The 18996-nt window shown below is 41.3% G+C and overlaps 1 protein-coding gene across 2 annotated transcripts in view; it reads left to right on the top strand.

The window, feature by feature from the left end:
- Positions 6891-18996, top strand: part of MRPS9 (mitochondrial ribosomal protein S9) — a 54642-nt gene continuing 42536 nt past the window's right edge. Inside the window, exons 1-2 of one of the 2 annotated variants that reach the window (XM_021085713.1) lie at positions 6891-7087; positions 15228-15407. In XM_021085713.1, coding sequence (XP_020941372.1) covers positions 6953-7087; positions 15228-15407 — 315 coding nt within the window. In that variant the 5' untranslated portion in view covers positions 6891-6952. The remainder of the gene's footprint in view (positions 7088-15227; positions 15408-18996) is intronic. The other variant, NM_001244553.1, reaches the window with a different exon arrangement.

The following is an 18996-nucleotide window of genomic DNA, read 5'->3' as shown; positions in this document are numbered from 1 at the left end:
ATTTTATCTTTGTCTTTTTAGGGCTGCACCTGTGACATATGGAAGTTCCCAGGCTAGGGGTTGAATGGGAGCTGAGAGCTGCCAGCCTGCACCACAGCCACAGCAATGCCAGATCCAAGCCATATCTGGGAACCACACTACAGCTCAGAGCGACACCAGATCCTTAACCCACTGAGCAAGGCCAGGAACGAACACTCATCCTCATGGATATTAGTTGGCTTCATTACTTCGGAGTCACAACAGGAACTCCAGGAACCATTTATAATCCTACCACTCTGTTGGGATATCTGCTTTCCCTGTCTTCATTAACTTTTTAAAAAATGACTTAATCTATGCAAAGTCAAATATGGTCAAGGAGACACTGGCCCAAGCACCTGGTCCCTTGAATTTGTGTGTGTCTGAAGTAATTTTCAATGCACAGCAAGTGCTGCGATCAATCCACCTTTATGTTCCATGTAAATTTGTTTTATTTTTGATAATGAAGCCTGGAGGAATGATTCTTGAAGCATCATAACAGCGTTGAGTGACAGCTCCCTAAGTGCTGGCTCTTTTATAGCAAAACATAATTGACAGCTCGTAGGTAAAGAGCATATGTAGATGGATGGGACCGAACACAGTGGGGTAAAAAAACCCAAAGAAGATATTTTTTTATTTATTTATTAACATTCAATTAATATGGTAAAATATATGCCTCTTGGGAGAATACATTTACTTATAGACTGAGACAGATTCAGTTTTTAAACCATTATAGAAGTTGGAGATATAGCAATTATGTACTAAAATCACCTCTTATAAATATTTTCAAACTCCAGTGAAATTTACATTACTCATTTTCATACCCCCTGTTTACCATTTATTTAGCTGGGATTAGTCTATATAACTAGAAACTTTTTAAGATGTAGATTTAAATTATCCAGTTATCTTTTGTGGGCACTCACCTGTTTAGACTAAGTTAAAAATCTGGCCACATTAAAAACAAGAATCCTGGGAGTTCTCTGGTGCCCTAATGGCTAAGAATCCAGAGTTGTCACTGCTGTGGCCCGGATTTGATCCCTGGCCCGGGGAACCTCCACATGCCTCGGGCACAGCCAAAAACAACAACAAAAAAACATAACAACATAACCCACAAGAATCCTGCAATGCCACTTCTAAGTATATATCCCAAAGAATTGAAAGCAGGGACTTGACTGTACAGCCATGTTCATGGCATTCACAAGCCCAGAGGTGAAAACAACCCAAGTGTCCCTTGACAGATGGATAAAGTGTGGTCTATACATACAGTGGAATGTCACAGAGCTTTAAAAAGGAATGAACGTCTGATGCATGCTAGCATGGATGAACCTTGAAAACATTAGAAAATTAAGCAAGTCACAAAAGGGCAAGTGTTTTATGATTCCACTTAGATGAGGTAACTATAATAGTCTCATTTATTGAGACAGAAAGTAAAATGGTTGTTACCAGAGGCCAGGGGAGAGGGAGAATAGGAATTGTTTAATGGGTTTAGAGTTTCAGCTCAGGAAAAAGAACAAGTTCTGGGGGTGGATGATGGGGATGGATGGTGGGGATGGATGATGGGGTTGGTTGGTGGGGATGGGTTGTGGGGATGGTTGTAAGGATGGTTGTTGGGGATGATGGTGGGGATGCATGGTGGAGATGGTGGTGGGGAATGGACAGTGGTGGGGATGGTTGTTGGGATGATGGTGGGGATGATGGTGGGGATGGATGGTGAGGATGATGGTGGGGATGATGGTGGGGATGGATGGTGAGGATGGTGGTGGGGATGATGGTGGGGATGGATGGTGAGGATGGTGGTGGGGATGATGGTGGGGATGGATGGTGAGGATGGTGGTGGGGATGATGGTGGGGATGGATGGTGAGGATGGTGGTGGGGGTGGATGGTGGGGATGGTGGTGGGGATGATGGTGGGGATGGTTGTTGGGATGATGGTGGGGATGGTGGTGGGGGTGGATGGTAGGGATGGTGGTGGGGACAGATGGTGGGGATGGTTGTGGGGATGATGGTGGGGATGATGGTGGGGATGATGGTGGGGATGGTGGTGGGGATGGTTGCCCAACAATGTCAATGGAGTTAATGCCATTGAACTGTAAACTTCTAAAAGGTTAAAATGGTGAATTTAATGTTTTGTATCTTTTAAACTCACATACCCATACACACAAAAAATGGGTAGGAATGTGCCAGATGATCAAGATGGAATTACCTTTAATTACACTGGATTAAACAGAATGGAATGTGACCCACTTCTAAATAACATATCATAAACTCAAAACGTAAAACAAAACAAGAATCCTGAATTATTTGGAAGATTGGGCCTCACCTTCAGATGTAATAAGTCTGGACTGGAAAACCCAAGAATCTGCATTTCTAACTAATTCCCAGGTATATTACTTATCTGTTGGCATAGAATAAATCACCCCACATGTTCATGGCTTAACACAACCTGTATTGACTAGCTCATGATTCCTGTGGTCCAGGAGTCTGAGACCCAGGCTGGGGTGGTGGGGCTGCAGTTGCAGGAAGGCTGGAGGACGTGCTTGCTGGATGGCTCATTCCCCAGGCAGGCAGGTCTTTCCCGTAGGACTGTGTCTGCACACAATGACATCTGAGTTCCCAGATCGTGCACTTCAAGAGAGAGCGAGCAAGCAGGAAGCCACGGGGCCTTCTGTGACTAGAATTCAAAGGTGTATACCCGCCTTCCACCTGATCCTGTCCTTCAGAGGCAGGTCATTAAGTCCAGCTCACACTCCATCTCTTGAAGGGAGGAGTATCCAACACAGGAGGTTTCAAAGCCCAGTCTAGGATGTGTGTGCTCCCGGAACACTGGGAGGCAGGGTGTCCCAGGCAGGGCAGGACAGGGTGGTGCAAAGGCAGGAAAGGCCTCAGGGAGCGTTCCCAGCTCCTGCACAGGGAGGTGTGTGGTGTGGACAGTGCAGGGGGAGATAAGCTTTGGGGTAAGCTGTGCTTCCCCCACTAAGGTACTCAGGAAAAAAAACACTCCAGAAACTTTTAATAAAGTTTAAATTAAAAAGAAGTTACTGGGAGTTCCCGGCGTGGTGCAGGGATAATGAACTTGACTACTATCTACGAGGATGCGGGCCTCGCTCTGTGGGTTAAGGATCCGGTGTTGCTGTGGCTGTAGCTCCAATTCGACCCTTAGCCTGGGAACTTCCATATGCCCCAGGCACAGCCCTAAAAACAAAACAAAATAACAACGACAACAACAAAAACTGGAGTTTTAAAAAGATCTTTAGAAATCAAAACATTTATTCAGATAATTTTTTACCTGAAGTATAGTCGGGTCAAGGTGATCAGTCTTCTGTGGTCATGGATGGGGTACAGGTGGTGCTGGCTTTCTTCCCACCTCAGTCCTTCACTCAGAGGGCAGGCAGATCAATTTTTCTTGAACTAGTCGGTGCTGTGGGAGGGAGATTGTATTATCTCAAAATCTGGAGGTGTGAAGTCCAAGATCAAGGTCAGCAAGGTTGTTTCTTCGAACACCTGTGAGGGGGACTTGTTCCAGATCTCTCTCCTGGCCTCTGGTGGCCTCAAGTGATCCAGGGCTAGTAGATGGCCTTCTTCTTCTCCCTGTGCCTTTGTATTTTTTTTCCCTCTGTACATGTCTGTCTCTATGTCTAAATTTCCTTTTTTTTTTTTTTTCAAGTAAGTGATGCTGAAGTGGCTGCTCTGAGGACCACACTTTGGGGGATCACAGGTGTCACCCACCCCTGGGACACTGATGAGAAATGCAGGTTTTCCCAAAGCTGAATGACCAGGAAGTATCAAGAGTAAGCCTGTGGCAGGGCTCAGATGAGAACTCTGATTTCTAGATCCACATTTAATGCATTTTCCCTGAAGCACAGGGAAACAGTGTTTGGTCACCTTTGATGCAAAATTCTCTGAAGATTTCAGATGTCTGTGGATCCATCAAGCCTTTGTGTTTTTTCTAAAGTCTTCTGTATTGATCCACAAAGTTCTGCAGCTGCAAGGATGCTTTCTAGGAATCCTTTAGAGGGTTTTGTGCCTCTGTGTGTGTGTGTTGTTACCAAAAACAAACTGACTCTATGAACATTTTTTATACACGTGTCCTGACATACTGTGCAAGAATTTCTGCAGGATGTATACTTAGGACTGTAATTGACTGATTGCAGAGTGTGCTCAACTTTAAATCATTGATTTATTGATTTCAGGAAGATTGTATCAGTTTACACTCTGACCACCAGCATCTTAATAGTTTCTGCCATCACACACCTCAGCAACACTTGGTACTATTACTCCACCTTTTCAACTCTTGTGATATTTTATGTAATGAGGGTTTTTTTTTCTTGCTTTTTATGGCGGAACCCATGGCATATAGAGGTTCCCAGGCTGTGGGTCCAATTGGAGCTGCAGCTGCCAGCCACACCACTGCAACATGGGATTCGAGCCACAACTGCAACCACAGCTCACAGCAACACTGGATCTTTTACCCACTGAGCAAGGTCAGGGATCAAACCGGCAACCTCATGGTTCCTAGTCGGATTCGTTACCGCTGTGCCACGACGGGAACTCTTCTGATATTTTAGAAGCTGACTTTAGAACCAGACCATCACATTTATATGAATCCACCGTGCTGGATGGTTGCAATGTTATGATCCTGATATGATGCCACGACCAGCACTGCAGGGAAACACGGAATCCTGGAAGAGGGACGGCACGGTATAACAAAACACACAAGAGGCTTTTACATTTAGAAAGTGGGGGACAGGAGGCACTCTGTTCCACGAACAAAAAGCCCTGGGCTGTAGCCCACATGGCTTTTATTAAGGAAGGTGCCATATGTAGGTTAGTGGGCAGGAGCAGGCATAGGCAATGACAAGGCTACTTCTTAGTGAATAATAAAGGAAACTATTAGCACTGGTACATACCTCTAGCTGCATATAGTGCAGCGGCTTATAGAACAGCATAGTTTATGCATGATGTCTTTGAAGGAGACCCTGTACTTTGGAACTCTGACTTAGCAGATATTTGCTTTTTGCAGAGTTCAGCTGTTCAGTGGTGTCCAATAATATGGGACCTAGGAAACCTAATATCTCTGACATAAGAGGTGCTCAGTAAAAGATAAATATTAAATGAAATATTAAAGATAAGAGTGTTAGCTATTTGATAAAGTTACAGTTTTTTTATATTTTAAATGTTTACAAGTACATTTCTGATTCCCATCTTTCCTTCTTTCTTTAAAGTATGCACCCAATATCAGCCTGTAGCTTTGTATTTCTTCCCAAACTCAAAGGCTACACAGGAAATTCCATGCAGCAGTCCAAGGGTTGCCCCTAGAGGTGGGAGATGTATTACACTTGCTTTACCGCAATCTAGTAAAAGAGTGTAATGACAATTTTAGAGGAAAAATAGCAGAAAAAACTCCCACAATTCCTAAACTTAATTTCAGTACTTATGTAGTTTTTATATGCTCCAACATGTCATTTTTAAAAAGTGATATAAATTCTGCTTCTACACACTTATTAGTCTTTACCTGGTGAAATTTCCACAATTAAGTTAAATACATTTTTTTAGAGTGTGCAGGAATGCCGTTTAAAGACATCTATTTTTTAAACATTTTGCATTAAAGTATGGTTGATTGAAAATGTTGTGCCAAGTCCTGCTGTACAGCAAAGTGACTCAGTGATATGTGCGTACTTTTATTACTATTTTCCATCATGGTTCTATCCCAGGAGACTGGATATAGTTCCCTGTGCTATACAGCAGGACCTCATCGCTTATCCATTCTAAATGTAATAGTTTGTATCTGCTAATCCCAAACTCCCAGTCTACCCCACTCCCCTTCCCAACCCCTTGGCCACACAAGTCTGTTCTCTACAAAGACACCTACTTTAATGACCTTTAAAGTCTTGGTTCCCAAACTTGTTGGTTCCTGGGCCTTAGCCAACTTCCTAAAGTTTCACTGGCCTAAAAGGTGACAAAAAGAACAGAGAGTGAACTTTTCATACAACTACATGCATTCCATTTGAAGGACAACATCTCATTTGAGATTTATGTCATTTCTACCTTCCTGATGTTAAAATGTTCTGTTTTAAGAAATAATGGTGATAGTAGATAGCATTTATTTTCTTGACAACATGACCTCTGATCTTCAGGTGTGTATGTGTGTATTAATTTTGCCAATCCTTCAAATCTAAGTGTTCCGAAACCCTTTCAGAGCAGTTTACTACCTCATTTAGTATGTATTTCGTAGCAAGCACCCTGGGAATTACAAACAGGAGTACACATGAGGCATACTCATCTGTATTCAACACCCATTCATTAGTTTTGATGGGGCTTCCAGGGAGGCTTAGTATTGACAATACAGGAGCGACGAGCAAAGAAGAGTACGTGTCTGTCCTCACGGGTTTAAGAGTTAGCTTGTGCATCATACACTTAGGAGACAACCAGCCTCCGGAGAAGGGTGGAGGCCCTGTACCCTGTTCAACGTCTATAAGATAGGAGAGGGAAAACCTTTGTCGGGAAGGGATCGTTCTGGGAGCAGAAGGTGGAGCCGGGTCTTGCTGGGAGAGGATAGGGGCTGGGTGATGAAGCGTGAAGATCCGGTTACGCGGAGGAGCCGGCGCGAGGGCAGCGTGGGACTGGAGGGCTGGTGAGATAGTCGCGTCGAAGTAGATCCATAGAGACTCGCGGAGGGGATTCAAGGTAAATTTAAGGAAATGATGAGACCAGGGGCACAAGCAACCTCTCTTCGGTCTGCAGGCGTGGGCCCGGGGGCGTGGTCGGACACGCCCCGTGAACTCACGCACCCAATCATCGACGAGCAGCCTCCGTCCGCAGACCCCGCCCCCCGCCCCAGCCCATTCCCGACAGCCTCCAGGACGCGGAGCCAGTTGGCGCCTGCGCAGCCCGCAAGTTCCGCCCCTGCGCCTTCCCATCCCGTTCTACCGCGGCCAACATGGCTGCTCCCTGTGTGTTTTGTGGTGCAGCCGTTTCCTATCGACTCTTTCTCGGGTGTAGGGTTAGCTTTGCGCGGGGACAAGTCCTCTGGAAAGCCGCAGCTCCTGAACTGCAGGCAGGTGCCAGATGCCAGGTAAGGCCTGAGAGAAGTTGGTGTGTTGTTCCTGTGACGCGAGAATGTGGAGCCGCCGCCGCCGCCGCGGTCCGTCTCTGCGCCCTCAGACGGGGGCCCTGGGGTCTTCGGTGCTCAGTGAGGGTCTGAGTTAGAGCAGTGGAATTGCCTTTCAGCCGCCACCTGGAGGTTGTTTCTGGTTTTCGCAGGGTGTGGTGAGGGAGAAGTTATCTGAGACGCACCGAGAGCGATTCCTCCTTTGATCCGCTGGAGCGGGTGATGGGTCCTGCCCGCGAGCCCCGCGGTCCAGAGGGAGGAAGGCCGCGCTGGAGGAGACGGTTGAGAACTGGACTCTTTGCAGTGACCCGAATACTTAATGGAGAAAGTCACCCAGTGAAGTGGAGAGTTAGTGACAGTTTTAAAATGCCTTGTATCTGTGCCGTTTCTGTTTTCTTAATTTTCCCGGTACTTGGTCTCTGGAGCGATGGAGACTAGGACTTGTAACTTTAAGCCCAAGGGCAGTGGGAAGCCAGGAATCTAGCCTCACAGATGATTGGATGGTGATGCAGTTCACTAACATGGGGTCTGAGGAGGAGGAGTAAAATTTGAGAGGGAAGCAAACGAGCTTAGTTTTGGATATATTTGTATCTGTTATATAATTATAATTGGAATGTCCAAGTGGAGATTTCCGGTAGGCTCAGAGATAGGCAAATCAGTAGTTCGAGAAGAGAGCTGATTTACAAGAAGGGAGTTCTAGTCCTTTGTGACCTTGTAGATGGTAGTTGCGACCTTGGAAATGAATTAGATCTTGAGAGGGTGTGCTGAATGAGTAATAAACACAGTTACCGAGCCCCGAAGGGCAAACAGTAGAGGAAGAAAAGCCCCCAGGAGATTGAGAATGAGCTGCCAAAGAATAGGCAGCCTGGTGTCATAGAAAACGGGATGAATGTTCTAAGGAGGGAAAGTGACTAACAGTACCAAGTATTGTAAAGAAGTCAAGTACTATGATCTAAAAACTGTATTCAAAAAAGTAATACTTATCTTTTTCCTATCTTCTTTATGTTTTAAAAGACATAACCAAGATCAACCAAGCCATCCATTCATTTATCCATCAGACATTTGCTTTTATTTTTTAATTGGAATATATGCTCAGAGTTTTTATTCATGCATGTCTTTCGAATATATCCTTCTTGTATGCAGTTAATTGTCTGTAAAAGGGTTGTAGCATACAGACTGTTTTTTATTGTTGACAGTTAATGTGAAGGAGGTGGCAGAGAGTTGCTAACTTTTTCTCCCTCCCCGGAACTCCCAAACCTTGGAGTGTCTGTATCCTGGGTCTTTCCCTATGTTCTTTTAATCATATAGAGACGTACATGCATATGCATACTTCCAAAAGATGGACTCTGTTCTACTTTTTGCTTCTTTAGCTTACAGGTATAGTAGAATTCCCCCCAAGTCACTTGTTACATGTCTTAACTGCTGCGTAATATTCTGTGGCATAAGTGTATCAAAGTTAATCCAACAGTTGCAGGGCATTTGCTTTGTTTCCTTTTTCTTCCCAAAGAGTTCAGTAAATATCCTTTTGTAATTCTTATTACATCAGGTATCCTCCACCTGATGCTTTTATTTCTATAGGAGAGCGTTCTAGGTGTGAGGTGATTGCTGCAAAGGATGTGTGCTTATCAGCAGTCATTTAATAGATATTTCCACATAGCTTTTCTAGCAGTCCATCATTGGTGTATGGGAGAGCCCTCATACTCATTTTTTTTTTCATTAGGTGAGTGAAGTCAAACTCTTAGCACTCTTAAAGGGTGGTTCTGAGATTTCTTAATCCCCAAATTCCAGAATACCACCACAGCAGATGTCACATGTATAAGCTCAGCTCAGATACAACTGAAAGACCCCATTAGACCCTTAATGGTTTCTTATATATAGCTAAAAACATTTATAAAGCTTTTTTCTGGAACAGAGCTTGTCTAAAATATTAGCGTTCCTTCACTTCCATCTCCAGTATTAATAGCTGTATTTCTCTTAGGGGCCATGTTTCATAAAACATTTTAAATCACCTCCTGAAGTTCTAAAACACTGCAAGTTTCGTTTGTTTGTTTTTAATTTGGGTCATACCCCATTAGTTATGAAGTCTCTTAAGAGGTTGAAGAAGGGAGTGGGGAGAATAGAATAATAATGATAATGAAAGTGCATCTTCTACAGGGAAGTATTTTTGCTTATTGTTTATAGGTGTCAGTGTATACCAGGAAGTAATATGAGCAGTGACTATTACTGTAGGTCACAGTCCGAAATCTTTGAGAGACACTGATGCAACAAGGAAAAGCAAACAAGTTCTCTTAAGCTTGGTACTCAGTTGGTCAACTCTCCAGCCAGCACATTTTCTCCTGCATACCAGTGAAACTATGAACTGTTTCATAGTTCAGTGTTTCATATTCATGCCTCAATGCAAGGACAGATATCTGAGTGTCCCAAATTTGTTTCATTTGTCTCCCTACCTTTTTTTTTCCTGGAGGCTTTTATTTTTTTATTTTATTTTATTTTTCCCTTTTTTAGGGCCACCCCCATGGCGTATGGAAGTTCCTAGACTAGGGGTCGAATAGGAGCTGCAAATGTCAGCCTGTGCCACAGCCACAGCAGCGCAGGATCCAAGCTGCGTCTGCAGCCTATGCCACAGCTCACGGCAACGCCAGAACCTTAACCCACTGAGCGAAGCCAGGGATCAAACCCACATCCTCATGGATGCTAGTCGGGTTCCTTAACCACTGAGCCACAAAAGGAACTCCTTCCTGGAGGCTTTTAATATAATCTCAGAATTTCTGTGATTTTTCTTACAGATACTTGACTGTGGATCTTTGACACGAAAAGATTTTTTTAAAAAAAGCATATCTTCCATACCACTTTGAACATGTCTAACTCAAAGAATGAACACGATTTACTTAATACCATCTGTTACCTATTTTATATTCAAATTTCCCTAGTTATCCCAGCAGTAACTTTTTATAGTTGGTATCGGGATTCACACAAGGTCCATAAAAATATATATATGATTTTGGTAAGTATGTTAATTCTCTTAATTTATAACAGTTTGTGGAATTAATATAAATGCTGAGTTTTGCCTATATGGTACAGTAGATTTCCTTGCTCATTTAACTTACCTTCATAACAGCACCCTGTTTTCTTGGGAGGAATTTCTTCCCCATTGGTTACAGTCCAGAAAAACTGTAGTCTGGGGCACCTGACTCAAGGGAGCCCCATTAGATATCCCCTCCCTTGAGATCTTGAGCAGAGAGACAAGGACAGTTGGAATACTGTTTATCTTAATGGCCACATTCTGACTTCATTGCATATGCTTTGGATCTTTTCATTCCTGCTTTTTAGCTGCCAGAGATGCTTTGGACTCTGCCTCCTTTCAAGTAGAGTCCTGTGGGTCCCTATTAGCCTTCTAAGAGGTTCCTTTTGTTTAAGTAAAGTAAAATCAGTTTCTTTTGCTTACATCTAGAGACCTCTAGTTGATAAAAGTATAAACCTGTACTAAAAGGTTACTGTGATCACGCTCCTGGCATTTCGGATATTGTCTCTTTCTATCCACATTTTTTCTCTCTAATCTGACTTCAGTCTTTACCTTTTCTTTTATTCCCCACAGTTTTTTTTTTTTTTCCTTTTCTATTCAGATTAGCAGCAGATTCGTCTTTGTTCCATTTTTATCCAGTTAACAAAAAGGAAACTCCTTAATACTCCTGAATACCATTACAGAGTGTGGAGCACTGGCATTTGGCCAAATTGGGGACCTCACTGACAGAATGTGTCTGCTTCTTTGGGAACCCACTTGATTGAAATTACAGTTGTCTGACCCACTGATTATCTTTACAAAGAAACAAATCTGTCAAGTTTTATCTATACTATTCCATAAAAACAAAATCTGAGGCAAATGCTTTGTTACAACTTTTCAGTTGGAAATAGAACCTGTAGAAAAGGTTGCTGGGAATTGTACTTTGCTGTGGCCAAGTAGACCCTCACTGAATTTTTACTGTTCTTAGCGGGAGACTGGTCATTTCACACTCAGCTCATCTTAATGGATTGTACTAATGAATAATGGACTCCTTTGAATGTGTATCTTTTTGTGTGAATTCATTACTAGAATAATTCAGAACATGTAGTATTCAGTAATATTACTGAATGTTCATGTAAATTCAGAACATATAATATTCAGTAATCTGCTACTGATGCAGTGATGGCCTGTAACTTTTATAAGTACTATGAGCTTGAAGGATGTCATAATCTTTTTTTTTTTTTTTTTTTTTTTGTCTTTTTTATTTTAGGGCTGCACCTGCAGCATATGGAAGTTGCCAGGCTAGGGGTCGAATCGGACCTGTAGCTACCGGCCTACACCACAGCCACAGCAATGCCAGATCCGAACTGCATCTGCGAACTAAGGCAACACGGGATCCTTAACTACTGAGTAAGGCCAGGGATCGAACTTATGTCCTCATGGCTGCTAGTCAGATTTGTTTTCTCTGAGCAACAACAGGAACTCCAAGAATACAATAATCTTAAGCAGTGTGTACAAATGTCTTTGAGAAGATACTAAAGAGATTTTGTAGATAATAGCAAATTAAGGATATATTTTTTTTAAGAGCCCTTCGGAATGAACAACAGTAAAAAATTGTGAAAATGATTTTTAAGCCTCATTTATGTTAAAATTAAGAAAGCTGCCACCTGGAGAATGTAGACAAACTCTGGAGAATGTAGACAGAGAATAATTTTAAATCAGGTGAAGAAATGAGTCTTTGAGCTAATCGACTCTTTTGCTTAGGTGATGCCGAAATGTTGTTGGAACAAAAGAAAAGGAGCAGTGTGGAAGAGAGAGATGAAGAAAATACAAAGAAATATTTACTCAACAAATGAAAGAATCATTTTACTATAACTACTTCACACTGTCAAGGACATTTTTAAAAGGTTGGGAGAGGGAGAGATCTATAAAATGGGGAATAAGAGAATATGATTAAAATAAACTTTTAAGAGAAGAACTTTGGAAATATACCAACAATATAAGAAGCTAAAAATTTAGAGTGATTGCAGGATTGGCATTGTAGAAGAGGGGAAAAACCATAGAGGAAAGGTTTAAAAATCATAGAATACCAAGAAAAAAAAAGGTACAAGAAATAAGACTAAAAGAAGCCAATATATATGGAGGGCAGAAGAGCAAGTAATTTCTGTGATTGAAGAAGAAAACAATAAGTAGGTGAGAAGTCATTGGATATTGATTTATTTTCAGAAGCTGCTTGGAGAAGTGCATTTATACATCTTATTCAGAGACATAGAGATAGTCACTGGTAAAATCAAAGCAGGCTGTATACTATCCAAATCACAAGATGCTATCCAAATGAAAAAAGCTAAGTACTGTATACCAAAGAAATAAGGAAGGAAGCGTAAAAATATATGATGATAAAAAATGAGACAGTATCTGTTAAAACCCAGTTAAACAGTGTTATTCTCATATATTAAAGCAAACTCAGGTTGGGTCATAAAAACAAAGGAAATGAAGAAGTAATTGACAAAGGAAATATACTGTATAGGTGGATAGGCCTATCTGTTTCTCCAGTTGTATTCTTCTGGCTCACATCCAGTATAAATGGAGACCTATGATCTTTTTCTATTTTCTCCTTTAATTTTCCTGGTTATACTTCACAAGCATTGGATCATTGCTCTTTGAAAATGAAGTATTCTGTCCATCAGACCTATTATCACTCATCACTCTCCTGACTATCTCCTGTCCTAATTCACAAAGAAAATAGCGGCCACTAGACACAAGTAACTTTACCTTTCTGCCTCCCCTCCCTCACAAACTATCTTGTTGCTTTTCGTAGAAGAGAGGTTTCATTCTAATTCAGAGGCCCATCATGTTCCCTCTTCTGTTGATGTCAGCACCTTGTCCCATGCTGATTATTAACAGACTGTATCTGTAGCTCTCATCTGTCCTGGGCACACAGCTGCAGAGCCATCTCCTGGTCACCCCTCTCCTGAGATGCCCATTAAGCATCTCAAACTCACCAGGCCCCAAATTGAAGTCATCACTTTCCTCCTAATCTTGCTCTTCCTCTGGAATTCATTACTTCAGTGAACGAGGCGTGTACAGTGGGAGATGTTGCACCTTCTGAGCCTGTGGTTGGTGATTGGTGGAGAGTGTCCTGGGTTCACTTGGTTGATGCATGGATTGTTTTAGCCATGGACAGTTTTGTCATATTTACAAAACTAGCAGTGTACTCAGTGTTCTGTCAGTGGAATATTTGGGAAAATTATCTCTTCTGTATGACTGCTACTTTTCTTTCCCAAGTTCATACCTTTATCATCATTCTGGGGCAGAAAAGCATTTTCTCTTCTTTTTTTTTTTTTTTTTTTTTTTTTTGTCTTTTCTAGAGCTAAACCCTCGGCATATGGAGGTTCCCAGGCTCGGGGTCTAATCGGAGCTTCAGCTGCCAGCCTACGCCAGAGCCATAGCAATGCCAGATCTAAGCTGTGTCTGTGACCTACACCACAGCTCACTGCAATACTGGATCCTTAACCCACGGAGCAAGGCCAGGGATCGAACCCACAACATTATGGTTTCTAGTTGGACTTGTTAACCACTGAGCCATGATGGGAACTCCATCTCTTCATTTTGAATATGGGAAGCAACATTCTTCATTGTTCAAAGAAGTCACGGAATTGTAAAAAACAACCAAAAGCCCAGGAAAAGTGAAAACATAAGACAGTAAAACTGTTGAGATGTGGGGAGTTGGTGCTCATGGTGGTACTTGGCTGCAGGGAGAGAGCAGGGGTGTGAGATCAGGCTGAGTCTGTAAAAGGGCAGGCGAACTGCACTTAGCAAGTTCGGGTCCTGTTTTTACTCACTGACAGGAACCTTGTATTCTTAGAAAGCTTCTTAGGAAAATATGATTATTGGTCATATTAAAGAGAAACTGTTCTGAGGAGCAATGAACTGTAAATTTTCATGGAATTTTAAATTGCCCCAATACTTGTCCTGTATTTTTTCTTACATTTTCTATTGTGACTATGGTGACAAATTACTCAAGAATGTTTTCATCTCTGATTCTCAAAGGGGAAGAGAATGGGTGGGGGCGATGGTGTTTGTGGTGGTGTACATGAAAGATTTTTATGTTTATGAAAAGGGAAGTGAATGAGTTGTAAGAATTGGTGGTTCTTAAAGTCAGAATATTGCTTAGGAGTGTTTACACTTCTTGAGGCAGGATGAGCCATAGATTTAAGATTTTAAGCAGGGACCTGAAAGATCTGTTGTAGTTACATCTGGTTACTGAATGCAGCTGGATGCTCATTTGAAAATATTTTTCTGGTTCTTTAGTGCCCTTTATTACAGGTGAAATGTTATTGTCTTGGGAAATTTCCAGCAGCATGGCATAAAATGACCAACAGCAGCAACAAAGTGTGATGGCTTTGCTGCGAGTTCAAAAGGATGTGAAAGCCCTGATGTCTACATTAGCTTGTTGAACCAAATTAATAATAAGAAATCTTCTCAATGTTCAGTGAAGCAATTTTTTCACTGTATCAGCTTAAAGTCAGGACCGTGGAGTAAGGTTTCAGGCTAAGCTAAGCCTGTATTTAAAGCATTTAAAGAAAAGCTGTATTTGTACCTTAAATAAGGTGAGTTCCTACCGTGTAGTCTGAGGGACCTTTCTGAGTACCCGCTTCTTTACTCCACATCTTCTGCTGGCTAATTTCCATCCACATGTACACATGCCTCTTTCTAAGGGAGTGGCCTTTTCTCTTCATTCACTATGTGTCAGATCCCACAACAGCTCACCTGACTGGTCAGTATCAAACGTGGACATTTGTAGCAGATAAGAAGGCCTCATATCACTTACAGGTGTTTCTATAATCAACACCTTTTTGATGCGTTGAAATGCTGGTAGTTTAGACTACTTTGTAAGCACAGGCTTTTTATCAGCAAGCTTTCCAGCGGAAGAGTTCTTAGCAGCTATCTTAACAGGCCTGTTATGTTGTCTCCAGACTTTTGACAATTGAGTGCCATAATAAAATGACAATTGTTTGACTGTCTTGGTTTGTTTAGATATAGTGGCCTATAAGATCATTGTTTAACTTGAAATCTTTTCTTTTGATTTGTATTTTCTGCTAGATATTAAGGCTGAGACACACTGCTGTTGTGACAACAAAGAAAAATGTTGCAGCCTCAAGACGTGAAACTTACACAGTGGATTTTATTAAAAAGCAGATTGAAGAGTTCAATATAGGAAAGAGACACTTAGCCAACATGATGGGAGAAGATCCAGAAACTTTTACCCAAGAGGATATTGATGTAAGTACATTTACTCTGTTGGAGAAGTAATTGCTATAGAGCTTTAGGTACTGAAAACACTTTTGTTGGAAAAGTAATTGCTATGGAGCTTTAGATAGTGAAAACACTTTTTTTCGGCCTGAACCCTTTAGCTTTGTGTAAATTTAAATCAGACTGTCAGAATAAGGAAAAATGCCCCTATGCTGCTTGGCAAGTTGGAACCATCTTCAGAGGGAGATGCTAGTCTGCATTTGAAGCCTTGTAAAGTATAGTGAGTTTTAGGCTTTAACTAGAAATGGGTTCTTTTTGTTGATTCCAGGTCACAGGAGCCACTATAATGCTTATGTATAATAACATGATTTAGAAGCACACATCCTGTTGTGTAGTCTTGAACTCAGCTTTCTTACAAATTGATAAAACTAATAGTAAATTTTTAGAAAATCCCATAAGTAAGCCCAGAGTTTTTATCAACCTAACTATATAGTTGAATTTTCCAAGTGAGGGCATGTTTTAAGTGACTTCAGAATAGGGTTGGAACTCTATTCCTTTTCCAATCTTGAATCATTATCCTGATAAAAGTAATAATAATCAGTAATGCTTTTTTGCTAGGCATCCCAGGATAGCTAGCAAAGGAACTTAAATCTAACACCTTTGGAGCTTGTTCTAATTTTTAAAGAGGTAACATAGAAGATCACATGGTGTTTTATATTTACCTGAAGAATAACATTTTTGTATGAATTTAATATTTTATACGATTTCAAATATATTACTCTTTTAATCATTTTATGATTTTACGTATTTTAGTTTAATTCCCATCTTTTTGTATGCCTTTTCTAATTATTTGTAAATGGTACTTAAGTATCTCTTTAAGACACCAGGCCAACATTTTGGACTCAACCAGAAGAATTTCTTGGGAGTTCCTGTTGTGGCTCAGCAGGTTAAGAATCCAGTTAGTATCCATGAAGATGCAGATTTGATCCCTGGCCTTGCTCACTGGGTTGGTGATCCGGTATTACCTAGAGCTGTGGTGTAGTCTCTGACGTGGCTTGGATCCTGAGTTGCTGTGGCTGTGGTGTAGGCCGGATTTGACCCCTAGCTTGGGAACTTCTGTGTGTCACAGGTGTGGCCCTAAAAAGCAAAAAAAAGAAAAAAAATTTATTTCTTAGTTGTCTAGTCTAGATGATTTGGAGTTATGGACCTCACAGCCCTTGTCCTATTTTTGAACCTTATGGTAATCTGGGTAGTATTGGAAGATATTAAGAAAACTCTGTGTGTATGTGTGTGTGTGTTTTGGTTTTTTTGTCCTTTTTTTTAGGGCTGAACCGCAGCATATGGAGATTCCCAGGCTACAGGTCTAATTGGAGCTGCAGCTGCGGGCCTATGCCAGATCCGAGCCGAGTTTGTGACCTACACCACAGCTCGTGGCAATGCCGGAGCAAGGCCAGGGATCGAACCTGCAACCTCATGGTTCCTAGTTGGATTCGTTTCTGCTGTGTCATGATGGGAACTCCAAGAGAACTATATTTTTAAAAATTTTTATTTTTTTGCTTTTTAAGACTGCACCTGTGGCAATTGGACGTTTCCAGGCTAGGGGCTGAATTGGAGCTGCAGCTGCTGGCCACAGCCACAGCAACTTGGGACTTGAATCAGGTTTTCGGCCTACACCACAGGTCATGGCAGTGCCAGATCCTTAACCCACCGAGTGGGGCCAGGAATCAAACCTGTGTCCTCATGGATCCTAGTCAGGTTCATTAACTGCTGAACCACAAACAGAACTGCTCCTAAGCTCTCTTGAGACAACTTCTTTTGCTCTCCCCCCTCCCTTTTTGGTAGCTTTTTTATTGAGCCCTACTGTACTGTAAAGAGTATAGTTCATTGGTTTTTAGTCTGTTGATAGAGGTATGCAGCCGTCACCATGGTCTAACTGTAGGACATTTTCATCACTCCATAATGAACCTTCATACCCTTTCTCTGCCACTCTTCACTTCCCCACTGCCCCCAGCTCTGGATCAGACTTTCTACTTTATGTCTCCATAAGTTGCCTATTCTGGATGTTTTGTGTAAACAGAATCATACAACACGTGGTCTGAGTGACTGGCTTCTTTCACTTAGCGTGTTGTTTTCAAGATTCATCCATGTTGCATCATGCATTAGTAGTTCATTCCTTTCTCTTGCCAAATTTCTGTTGTGTGGGTGTACCACATTTCTTTTTAATCCATTCATCGGTTGATGGGCTTTGGGATTGTTTTGGTTTTTGATTATTGTGAGTAATACTGTGGTGAGCATGCTTTTGAAGGTTTTTGTGCTTCACATCTCTTGAGTATATACCCAGGAAACCACTGCTGATCCAAGGTCATGAAGATTGCACATGTTTTCTTCTGAGTGTTTTATAGTTTTAAGTCTTACATTTATTTAGGTCTTTAATTCATCTTGAAGTAGTTTGTGTGTATGGTGTGAGGTAAGGGTTCAGCTTCATTCTTTTGCCCGTGGGTGTCCAGTTGTCCCAGCACCTTTTGTTTCCCCACTGAATTGTTTTGTTACCTTTACCGAACGTCTGTGGGCTGTAAAGACTACAGGTTTATTTCTGAACTCTCAGTTATATTTCATTGACCTATATGTTTATTATCATGCCGGTATAATACTGTCTTGATTATAGCTTTGCAGTAAATTTCAAAATTGGGGAATGCTAGTATACTGCTTTGTTCTTCTTTTTCAAGATTCTCTGCCCCTTGAATTTCCCTATGAATTTTAGCATGAGCTTGTCAGTTTTTGCAGAGTGCCAACTAGTATTTTGGTGAGGATTGTGTTGGATCACCAGATCAATTTTGGGAATATTACCATCGTGATAATTAGGTGTGATCTGTGAACACGGTATGTCTTTCTGTTTATTTAGGTCTTCTTTAATTTCATTCAGTGATGTTTTCAGAGTTTGGCATTTTAAGTTTATTTCTGAGCATTGGTTGCTCTTTTAAATAATTCTATTACAAATAGAATTGTTTTATAGTTTTTTGGGGTGGATTTCTCAGGATTTTCCAAGAAAATTTCCTCCCATCTCTCCTTGTGACTTGTATGTCCTTGAGTAACTATTCTCCAGAAGAGGGTCCCACTACCTGAGTTGACCACTGAGGGAGGCATTTTTGAGTATCTTTACTGCCTTTTTGGATGTACATAGAGCACATTTAGCTCCCTGAGAGAAACAGAATCATTCAGTAGTTTCATCATTACATCTGAAGGGATAAGCATTTTCCTAACGTAAATATTACAAATGAATTATGTTGTTTAGAGTGTTTAGTTCATTTCTTGGATTTTTAGTCAGAATGTTAGTTTGGGATGTTAAAGTCATTTTCATGAGGATTTAATTTTTACAGAGTAGACATGACCCGTAATTTAATTCAACTACCTAGTTAAAAGTCTAGGCTCACTGTGTAATTTTCACAAAGGTAAATCAGGTGCTATTGTATTCAGATTAAACCATTTGTTATTTTATCTATTTAGAAGCTCATTTTTCCTTACTCCGTAGCCAGTTGCTAAAATAATGATTGCTGAACTCATCTATGAACTGCACAAAGGCAAAAAATACTGAAGATTTAAAACAATTTTTCACATGTGT

The sequence above is a fragment of the Sus scrofa genome, chromosome 3 (genome assembly GCF_000003025.6).
Source record: "Sus scrofa isolate TJ Tabasco breed Duroc chromosome 3, Sscrofa11.1, whole genome shotgun sequence".
Lineage (NCBI taxonomy): Eukaryota > Metazoa > Chordata > Mammalia > Artiodactyla > Suidae > Sus > Sus scrofa.
Note: the sequence above shows the minus strand (reverse complement) of the source record. Positions and strands in the feature narration are given on the sequence as shown.